The sequence below is a fragment of the Atta colombica genome, unplaced genomic scaffold (assembly GCF_001594045.1).
Source record: "Atta colombica isolate Treedump-2 unplaced genomic scaffold, Acol1.0 scaffold53, whole genome shotgun sequence".
NCBI lineage: Eukaryota > Metazoa > Arthropoda > Insecta > Hymenoptera > Formicidae > Atta > Atta colombica.
Genome location: NW_017259543.1, coordinates 151,021 through 163,083, shown reverse-complemented (window position 1 = coordinate 163,083; position 12,063 = coordinate 151,021). Strand labels below are relative to the sequence as shown.

At 36.5% G+C, this 12,063-nt stretch overlaps 1 protein-coding gene across 1 annotated transcript in view; it reads left to right on the top strand.

Moving 5' to 3' along the window:
- The window catches only part of LOC108691863 (homeobox protein onecut), a 110,018-nt gene that overhangs the window by 95,282 nt on the left and 2,673 nt on the right, over positions 1–12,063 (top strand). Inside the window, exons 3-4 of the mRNA XM_018199798.1 lie at positions 2,494–2,517; positions 3,632–3,747. Coding sequence (XP_018055287.1) covers positions 2,494–2,517; positions 3,632–3,747 — 140 coding nt within the window. The remainder of the gene's footprint in view (positions 1–2,493; positions 2,518–3,631; positions 3,748–12,063) is intronic.

Sequence of the window (12,063 nt, the reverse complement as noted above, 5' to 3'; positions counted from 1 at the left end):
GAGGAAAAAATGGACGACGCGGAGATAAAGCAGCGAAACTGTCTCGCTCTGTCTCTCGTGTTCTCTTTCTTTCTTTCTTCTTCTCTCTCTTTTTTTAAATTTACATAATTGAAAAGAAAGAGAGAGGGGAGAAGAGAACGCGACGCGCAACGCGAAAAGTCGCGAGACGATCATTTCCAATTTCGAACTAATTTTACGGTCAAATTGAAAACGACGCAATCGTTGTTATTATTATAACCGAGAACACCGCTTATCGATCGGCAAGGGCCATTAAACTCGAAACGACAAAATATAGTTATTTCATAGATGAATGGAGGACTATTACGTTCGAATGGCTATTAACAATTTGGTGTGGCCTGGTGATCAATTATTATGTATTCATTTCTGTATGCATGTATGCACCGTACGTGTATATGTGTGTGTGTGTGTGTGTCTGCGCGCGCGCGATATAATTTAGGACCGTTGGCACTTTTTTTCCCCTCACTCACCTTCAATGCGAAGTCAACGATTCCCCTGCCATACTTACGAATTAATAGGAGCCGTCAGCTCTTAATTCAATTATAACGCGTGCCGCGCTCGAGTGGCGCGCAAGAAGAATTGAGAATGCGCGCAAGAAGCGTGAATAAAACTGGTTGTCGCCGATATCGGACTATATTTGTACGCATAGTTAAGGATCAACCGGTTGAATAACTCAGATCTGCTTAATTCCGACGCTGATGCAGGTATATAACAAGCCGCGCGCGCGCGGATGACATGGCCGTCGGGATTTTTCGTATCTCTTTCTCGCGAACGAGAACATATACATACGTTATACTCGCGCCGTGCGATCGTTGACGGATGAAAATTTGATTCACGACCGACTAATCAAGTCGCTTACTCGGCACACACCAACACGTCATTCAGACCACATTAAAACGCCACGGTGATACATGTATATGTATATTTATGCATCTGGAGAAAGATACACACACACACACACACACACACACACACACACACACCTTTCTTTTGCTCAGTAACAATGGAATAACATTTACTATTCTGCTTTCATACAGAAAGACAAACATGAAACTCGCTCCACGGACTATCCTTTCTCCAACCCTTCCACCGCTCCTCTTTGCGGTCGCCCCGGATCCTCGGATGCTCTCGCGGACTCATGGAACCGAATTCTCAATGAACACTCGATGTTCCCGAGTCCTCGAATTCACGGATCCTAGGAGCGCGCCGCGGATCATCCTTGAGAGGGCCTAAGCACAAAGATGACCGTAACTGAATTGTGGAACGCAAGTCATAGTTGTAGGTTGATCAAAACATTGTGCGTTGATCTACGACTACGACTCAGTTACAGCCATTTATGTGCTGAGGCTCAGAGTCGCGAGATTCGCTGATCCGGGATTCCTCATAAAGTCTGTGTCACACCACGTGTTACGAATGTGGATCACGGATCATGAAAAATAAAAATCATCTGTTTTGCGATTGGCAAACTGAATCATTGGCTGCTTCAAACTGATCAGGTGGTCAATGATTTATAGTTCATAATTCTATAGAATCTTAGATAATTAGATTTAACATTGAATTGATTAGATTAATTTGTCGCCGCCATTTTAGTTTCTTATAAATATTGATTGGCTATTAAAATCATAATCACTATTTAATTTCTTATTAAAATGGAGCGTAGTTAAAATCGCACTGCAAATGCTTTGAAGTACTTGATTGACTAATGAGAAGAAAGAATATTACTCTTGGCTAATCAAAAATGCTTCAAAGTATTTACAGTATTAGTTCGACCGTATTCTACATTAGCCAATCAGATTATATCCTTCTACGATTAATCTCTGATTATCTTAGGTTCTACACAATCGGAATTCAATTTGCGTCCGAAATGCGTGATGTGACACGAGCTTTAAAACCCATGTCACACTACGCATTAGAGATTGAGGATTGTGAATTGGAGATTAGAATTCAGCCAATCAGAACGAAACGGATTAAAACGATCCGACTAGTCAAGTTCTAATCTCCAATGTCCTTAATCTTCAGTATACAGTGCGACACGGACTTGAGCTCTTTCAGAGGAATCGCGGGTTAAAAGAGATCCATGGATTCTTGCGCCAGCATCCCGCTCCTCTCTTGTCACTTTTATACGAAAGAGAGAATGCGCATCTTTATGACACACTTGCATCCGCCCTCTGCCCTATTCGTACCCCCTTAGTGATATGTATGATTTATTACCAACCAGCCAGTAGCTCTAAGTTTGAAATTCGTGTATGCAACTCAGTTCCTTCCTATAATGACTTGTGTACATGCTACGTTACGTTACCCTATTTACCCTTATTAATGTATATCTGTCTTGAACGCGAAAGCGAAGCGAGAGAAAAGATAACAACGACCTATCAAAAAAAAAAGAAAGAAAAAATACAAAAAAAAAAGAAAAGGTCGTGCGACATTTAGCCATGTTCCTACTGACTAACATCGGTCTTTTTTTTCTGCTTTCAGCTGCACAGATTCCACAACGCGGAAGTAAGTACGATTAAATTACGTTTGAAAAACCACAACTGCTCCCTCAACCACCCTCCCTCCCCCCATTCCCTCCTCGCGTCACATCCTGTTCGTCCACGCCCGCACCTCTTCTCTGTAATTACGATTATCGTTGTAAGACCGTTTATCGTAGTGTAGAAGCGAGGATGCGGAACTACGCGGAAAATGTCACGGCACGCCAGTGTCGGGGTCTTTCTGTTTCATGAATGGAAACGAAAACGCGAATTGAAGGACTTGATTAAGCGGTCGGTGCAATAAGAGAATTTCACCCTTCCAGAGTCGGGACTCATTCCCGAGTTGCTTTGGACCGTATAAATCGCATCTCGATAATGACGCTTGGTTTTGGTTAGTGTAAATTCTCGCAGATAAAGAGTCACAAGTACAATTAACAATCGAGAAATGCTGTTATTATGACATATCATTTCTCTCAGAATTTTCCATCTCTTAAATCCCAGAATCTTCATAGTTTAAAATGTAGATTTGATCCTATTGTTAATAATCTTTGGGTCCCCGAAATTTCTAAATTTTTTGTGAAACTTATATTTCCCGGAATGTTTGTTAGATTCTAGAAGATAAATCTGAAAAGATCTTCGTCTAGCAACAAAAAAGTCTAAAGACCGGTTAAAAATTGATCGTATTATTTTGTTTTTCTCTATTTTTTGTAAATTGTAATTTATGTAAAATACAATGTCATTAATTAAATAATTAAGTATGTTTAATTAAAATAATTAAGGAATTAGGGACAATTAGTTTTAAGTTTTGCAAGTGGCAGTTCTTATTTATGAAAAATTATTTTGCCGAATACTAATCTCTTGTTACCATCAAAAAGGATCGAAATTAAAGTGCTATTATCGAGATTTCACCTAACGATTATCAATCTTCTCTTCTCTACAAACTTAATCAGAAACTTCCAAATATATGTACATCTCGATTCCCAATTGCATGTCGTATTTACGTAAACGAGAATGCACGCGTGAACCGCACCGTTCTCTCTCTCTCTCTCTTTCTCTCTCTCTCTCTCTCTCTCTCTCTCTCTCTCTCTTTCTCTTCTCGGTCTTTATACCTATCTCTCTCTCATGAATTCCTCTAATTTCAGCATGCAAGAGGAAAGACGAGATGGCGAACCAGGCAGAACACCAACAGCCCGCCCCCAAGAAACCGCGGCTGGTTTTCACAGACCTTCAGCGCCGTACTCTACAGGCTATTTTTAAAGTAAGTACCGCACGCGCACACACACACACACACACACACACACACACACACACACACACACACACACACACATACATATATATATATACATATATACGTATACACAACACGTAACTTCTTACCCCTTGTGATCGATAGTAATTGCCCTGTTCTTCTCTACCCCCTCTGGCGATATGCACAGGCAATTGAATATTGAGAGAACGCTACCATCGCTGACTGATCCGCTGCTTGTTAACGGGGACTAACTTTCGCGGTCGAAAGCGTATATAATATATACACGAGTTCGAACTTGCACTCATCGCATTCGATTCACGAGGACACCTGTGTCCCTTCCTGGGTCGATAGAGGTTTTCTTAAAACGTAAAGCCTCTACACAATCTCCTCCTCCATCCCCCGCGCCGAGTAAACCACGACATAGGAAACAGATGGTACACGCAATCGCGAAGTTACGTAAGAACCCCAGCGAGGCTTCTAAATACCGAACGCTAACAGTTTCGTGGGGAGAGTAACTCTTTTCCGAATAATGACTATTTACTCGAGAAGATCGCGACGAGGAAGCGCCGTCGGCGCGTCTCGTCCCGGTTTCCGCCCCTCGCGGGATGCTGTTAGTTCCAAGTAAACAGGGAAATAAATTTACCAGTGCCTTGTGCGCGCGGCCTATTATTTCTAATTTGGACTATATTCCAAAACTCCAAGGAAAATTTTACTCGAGATATATAGTACACGTGTACTATTATGGGAAGAAAGATTTGTTAAAACAATTAAAAATTTCACTGATTAAGCAAATCTACGATCGTACAGGATTGTCACTAATTTCTCATCCAAAAGTTTTAATTTAACTTTTCCTTGATTTCCAGAATCTCATGACTTTCCTTGACTTTCAATAATATTTAAAAATTTTTTTGTATTTTCGTCATGATGTGGAAAGGATTTTGTTAAATATTAGGTGTGGAAAAAAGTTCATGGCGTTTTTCCTATTAGATGGCATTAAAAAAATGCCACGAACTTTTTCCCACACCTAATATTTTGTTGAGAGATCAATTTAACATAGCAATGTAAATTTCTATTAATGTTGCTAACACTGCTTGCATTTTTGTTAAGTTGGTAGCTTGTCTAAAACTGCGTAGGTGTGACGTACGTATATTAAATTTCTTTGAAGTCAAGAATTTTTATTTTCCAGAAAATTTTGCAAATTTCCTTGAATTTTCTCTAATTTCTTGATATTTCCCTGATTTCCAGTTTTACGACAATCCTATCCGTAATACAGCAATTTTCAATGTTAAAGTAGCAAAATTGTGAATAAAATTATAATTAATTAAAGCGATTATAGGTCATATTATAATAGCACAGCAAATTTAATACAGCATAAATAAATAGTTTTCTATCATGCAAAGTCAATCAAGTACATAGATTAAAATTTTTAACAAACATGCTAATGTGTACATTTGTTGCTGCAATGAAGAAAATATAAGCAATTCTCATTGTAGCAAAAAATTAGCTGAATTAACATACTAATAATATTTTAGAGAAATAATTTCTTCGTTGAATCATCAAATCTTCTTAGTTACAGATGTTGAATTCGTGCAGCAAGCTACAGCTTTGCTAAATTGCCCAATCTATTTTTTCCCCTGCATTACATCGACTAAAATTTTCTTTGAAGAGGACATTTTAGAATGTAGCTTTGGACGGCATGGAACCAGGGAAAATCGTTTGGTCTCGAGGCTTCCCCGCGATGGAAAAACACTGTCTCTGCTGCCATATCGTACGGATACCTGAAATTCAGTTGCGCTGCGTCAACCGACCGCGCGCGGTCTCTCCGTCTATCGATCGGTCTTGAATAATTTCGCGGCCGGTTCTTTACTTATGCGCTCCGTATTTCAGCCCTGCTGATTGCAACGCCGCGCTGCTGGCGGTCGCCGTCAAGAATAGCCATTGATATTAACCGTTTCCTCATTAGCGTCGCGGGTGAGAAAAAAAATAGCGATCGCAAACGCACGTCGTTTTTCGATCATCTCATGTTTCCTCTAATCGTATCGTAGTGACGATATAGCTGGAGTTCGAATATCGTTTAGACAATTTTCTTATTCCCCATCGTTTGATTCAGGCTTACTGCGAAAAAATTTATATTTTAATTTATTATTTATTTTAGGATCTCACTCATTATTATAATAATAATATTTATATGTGTATATAATTAAATTAAGTTCATTTTTGGATTAATAAAGTGCAGATTTTTAACTGAAAATTTTTTCTTAAAAATATTTTTAAAAGTATACTATAGTTAGTCTGAAAATATCGGACAGTGTTCAAACTTAGAGTTTCTTAGATAAGAATACTGTTTGGACAATTTTTAATCATTCATTTGTTTCAAGATTACTACGAAGAAATTTAGATTTATTATTATTTTGCTAATATTTATTTTACAGACTTATTTTAGTGATAATAATATTTTTATTTGTCTCAAGAAAAGAAACAAAGAAGGAATGAAAGAAAATTAAAAATACAAAATCAGAAGAGAAAAAAATTGTGTATTTTGAAATTAATTATTATTAAACAGTTGATTTATTGTTAGAGCTAATCACACAAATGCTTGTTACATTTCTTTAGAAATAATGCCGATATTAATTTTATTAAAACATTGTGTTAACCCTAAAAGCTGTCCTTATTTTTGCTTACGTCGTTTTTCCTTTATATGCCATTTTTCTTCTAAATATTTGAATTCAACTGACGATATTTTCCTAAAGACTAATTATACTATATTTAAAACACATTTCCACACATAGTACAAAATTTGACAAATTTTAATATAAACTCAATTAGATTTATTTTTGTATGAATAAACAGCTTAAATATTAAATTAATTTGAATTATTTGAAAAGCATATTATAGTTAACCTGAAAATATCGGACGATGTCCAAATTTGTCATTAGATTTCCTCAGTTAAGAATTCTTCTTTTCGAAAATTATTTATATACTTTAGACAATTAATTTTTGAGTAAACCGCTATTTTATTTCAGTACTATGAAGAAATTTATGTTTTGCTATAATTTATTTTACAGACTTACTTATTATTACAAAAATAATATATATTTACGTAAACAATTAAATTCATATATAATCGATTCATTTTTTTTAATTAATAGACTGCACGAATGTTAAACAGAATTGAATGTTTTTGACAAGCGCATTAACTGGGAAAATGGTGAAATGATTAAGGAACTCTAACAACAGCCAACTCGAGTGACTCAATCGTAATTTAAAAGACGCGTTATTGGACCGATGAAGAATTAAAAAAAAAAAAAAAAAACAATGATGTCCATTAATGCAGTCAATCCGCGAAATCAAACTCGGAAAATCGCGAACTCCACATCTCGTTACGTCCGCGGCTATTGCGAACTACGATTACAATTACAGGCAGATGCGGAACAATGAAAAGTGATAACACGTTTCCGATGACGATAAATTATCGCATAAATAGCGACGCGGGGAGGGGAAAGAGAGGGTGGGGAGGGTGCATACGCGAAATTGCCTTTTCTGCGAAATCAACTTTTCTGCTTTGTCGCAAAAGTGATTGCTTTTAGATCGAATAGAATTTTTTTTCGCCATTGGCCACGAAGTGGGGGAGGGAGGGGAGGACGGGATGCGAGTATTACTCTTAATGATCAATTTTTTTTTTTTTTTTCGACTGCGGCACGCGCGTAAGGCCGCGGCGCAACGCACACGTGTGTTTGTCGTTCGCATCAAATTTGATAAATCTCGACGAGTCCGCTCGATCGACCGGATTATTGGAACGATATTTCATAGAACGGAATAATCCGGAATTCGATTGTAGAATCGTGCACAGGAATCACGCGTTACCTATTAGCCTGACATTCTATTTCATGAATATTTTCGGTTTGAAAGTCAATCGGAACGGACCGAAAGAATGACTTAATCGGATTGATTTAATCAGAAACGACGATGCCCAGATCGATTTCATTAAGAACTCGGACCGCTAAGTGGCAAAACATTCGACTGAAATAAATGAGTAAATTTGCCGAATTGAATATACTGTAATTTGCTGTGTATTGTGCGGTGCATGTGAACGCGTGTATGGATGAATAGAATGTCTAATTTAAAAAATTACGTATTCAATTAGTACACAAAAATATCGCTCTTAACATATTAATTACTATAGTACATGAAAAGGATGATTTTACTAAAGTATCTAAAAATTTAGCAAAGTACAGACCTGAAAATAATTTTGGACCGTCAAAATAATTATATAGGACACTTAAACTGGTTATTGTCAAAACTTTTTGCAACATTTGTTCATTGTGATTGAGAGTTATATATAATTAGTTTAATAATCCAACAAAGTTATTTTTAGAAAATGAAATTTTATTTAAGTATGACTTTTTAGATTTATAATGGTATTTTTTTGTAGATTTATAATGATATTAATTCCTTTTGTGTAATGCAACTAATAATTAACTATGAATTTAGAATTAATATTTTCTTATTAATTCAGACATTTATCCTGATATAAAATTTGCTGAATATGTTAAGTACCTAATACACTCTAAATTTCTTGCGGTGAAATCTCACTCCAAGAGAACGAAAATGCAACCATCCTTGAAAAAAAGTGACGATCTTCACTCTTTTTAGAGTGAAATCCCCCTTTTTTTAAATGACATTTCACTTCTTTGAAGTGAAAAATTCACTTTAAAAAGAGTGAAAATTGTCACTCATTTTCAAAAAGTAAAATATTTTCACTTCTTTTTTCAAGGATGATTGTATTTTCATTTTCTTGGAGTGAGATTTCACTGTAAGAAATTTAGAGTGTAAAAAAACAACGAATTCGCATTTAAGATTCTCAGAGAAAATCTTTTGACATTGATGAGAAACAAATGCGTAGCTGTTAACATCAGCCAATAGTATTGACCTCGTGTGCGAAGCTTACGGCTTTGGGAACTATGCCAAACAGTTGAGGGGAACCACGCTCGGCGCGACAATCTCGCGTTTAAGCGATGATCAAAGATCCCAGTGGAAACGCCCGCGAGAGTAATAGGATCTGGTCACATCCTCCGCTTGTGAAATTCCGAGAATAATGAAGCAGAAACGATTGGCGTTTTGTTTCATAAGCGAGAAAAATCTATCGAAGCTGCCCTAAAGAGACAATGTAATTAAAAACAGTATGTTCACTCTATCAAAAATCGTTTGGAATCTATAGAGCATGTGACGTAAATTATAGATTTTCAGCGCTGGCAGTGAATTTTAGAACATAACCTTCAACAGTCAATTAAATCATATCCTCTGATTTTCTGGGACTGTACAACACGTGGCGATTGTGATGATTCAGTTTCTTTTAAGCAAATAAAGAGTTACAATTGGATTTAGAAAACCAATTGATAAGAGTGAAAAAGCTTCGCCAACTCTGTTTTTATATATATATATATATATATATATATATATATAAGTTGTCCGCGCACAACCAACAACATGGCGGTCGTTTAACATTCGGATCAAAAGTGCCGACACAGAATGAATCTACTGTTCCTGCTTATACTGTGCTAATGACGTCCACAGTCGACCTTTTATCGCATCGCGATCGCACCTCGCGTGTGATTGCGAGACACGAAAGGCACGAGGAAATAAAAATAAAAAAAAAAAGTCCGCGCTTCAAGTCTCTCTTTCACCCTCTTTCTCTCTCTTTCTGGATGAACGCCAAATAGTTTGCGAACCGACCTTAGCCCACTTTACGCATTCCATCGCGCAATCTTTCCCCGATTGTTCCCCGCGCGATTATCGAATTATCACACGAGAATTTCTTGATCCGTCGGCATTCCGTTCAGGCTGACATTCGTGAGTGCCTTAGAATATTTGATAAGAGAAACGCTGAATATATCGCGAGTCAGATGAAAGTTCGCGTTGATGTATTAATAAACCGAGATATTCTACGCTGCCGTACAACTGCGGAAATAATGTTAATACGATGCTCGCAAAGATGGGGGAATTAATACCGAAGGATACATTTCTCTCGTATTAAATGAATCGTGCGTTGAAATGCGTTTCGAGATATAATGGGGCGATCGCAGGGGGTGATCGTACTTCACGAAGGCAATTTCCTTTAATAAGCAAATAGAAAAAAGGACGAGTTTAACGCGGCTACCCCGGGAATATGTCGGAGAAATAAAATTTCTCCCCTCGAAAAGAGAAGCCCACTCCGTTCAAGAGGGAAGCCCGTTTGAACGCGACGCCCGGGTCTTTACGCAACGCGTAGACGCGGCGCGCGTGCACGACGATCCTGCGGGCGATCGCTATTAATTACTTTAATTGCGGAGATTATTAATACGCGCCCTTTATAATAAAAACACTCCAAGGGCCGATGCTGTGTATAATGGGCCGCGGCGCAGAGATTCCGAATGAGGAATCTTTTATTTGTTCCCGGACGTATGAAGCTACACTTCTCCTCCCTCTCCCTTCCTACTCTCAAAGTAATTCTTGCGTCGCCTTTACGGCGCGACTCGGCCTCTATCCGGATGAGTATTAATTGCTGTAATTGCGCGGATAATTGATATTCCGTTTCATTGGAAACGGCACCGGAGGACTCGAGATTGGAGCGAGGCGGGACGCAACGTGCCTTTCACATTGAAATTTTAACCTGATTTGAAAAAAAATGGCTCTTTTCAGCATTCTCTTTAAGATACAGTACGCCATTATTCGCGAATTACTAGTCAAATTCTAATTGAATTTCTTATGCAACTTTTTTCAATAGTTTGACTAACATAGACATTCGTAATGAGAAGATTCAGAAGATTCAAGGTCGAATTAAAATTTTAATTGTCAAAAAGGAATTTAAATCAAATATAGTATAGAATAGATGAAAAAGTTATTTCTAATCGATGAGATTGCAGCTACCTCGAGAAAAAATGTTTCATACATAATTATATAATTATATAATATTATAAAACTATATAAAATTGTATATAATTATTTTTAAAATTAACATTTTATATACAATTATGTATAATTATATATAACATGTCCATATATATATAAAACGTTTTTTTCCTTTCCGGGTATAGGCGACAAAATAATGTGAACACCGGAGAAATATACTATCTACTTGTTTCATTAATAAGAAATTGGCCAGCGCTTATCTTTAATGTACAAGTTTTATCCTTGTTGGAATAATGTTGTACATGCTTGAATAATATAGCAACAATGTATAATGGTATAATGTTACAACATTCTTCTAACAGAACATCTTTCAGTTACTTAAGATATTTGAAGAGGAAATCTGTTTTTCATTCTGCTCTTCAAATCTACAAATGATATTTAAATCAGACGATTACATTGGTTAGGTAAAGGTATTGAAGTTCGAAGTACAGAGGACAATTTTGGAAAATGGAGTAAGAAGAAAATTTCCTCATCTAATGCCATTTATATGAGCAATTGAAAAATGTTCTGCTAAAGAATAACGTTATATTCGTAACTCAAATATTACATGTGATTATCAAACAAGATTAGAATATGTATTAAAAGCAAATGATGGACCAACCTCTTGTTAATAAAATAGAGTATTTTCTAATTATTCATATCATTTTGTCTATTCTTTGTATTGCCGAATTATCTTTGATACACATCCTATCGATTATACAGTTATAGAAAGGAATTCGAATTCAAATTTTGGCCGCTGATAAAAAAACATTTAGGATCAAATATAGAGATCATAGAATATCGAAAAATCAATTTCTAGTTTTCATTTCTAATTGACGTTATTTCTTTAAATTGCAGTTATTTCTTCCCCTCTCTTTCTCTCGTTCTCTTTTTTTGAAATAATTTTTGTTACATCTTTTATCGATAATACAGCAATATAGACAGAAGAAATTACTGAAATTTAATAATATTGCAAAGTCGAATTAAGACTTTAATCGCTGATAAAATGCATTTATGGGATGAAATATTTAGATTATAGAATAAATGAAAAAACAATTCCTAGTTTTCATTTTTAATCGACGACAAATTGCAGTTATTTTTCTCCCTCTTTCTCTCGTTCTCTCGTCCGGATAATTTTTGTTACACCTCTTTTCGATTATATGGACAGGATTATATGGACAACTATGGACAGGAAGGAGTTACTGAAATTTAATAATAAAATTTTCACAGACACACGCGTACCTGTTTCAGCTAACCGGCACGAATTCCGGTCAGATAGCCGCGAGTCCCGAGAGGATTAAATAATTCCAAATTCAAGGGTCGCGCTGACCAAGCCGCGCGCTTTCAGGCCGCGTTAAATATCCCCGAAATTAATTAATAATTTAATTCGCGGTG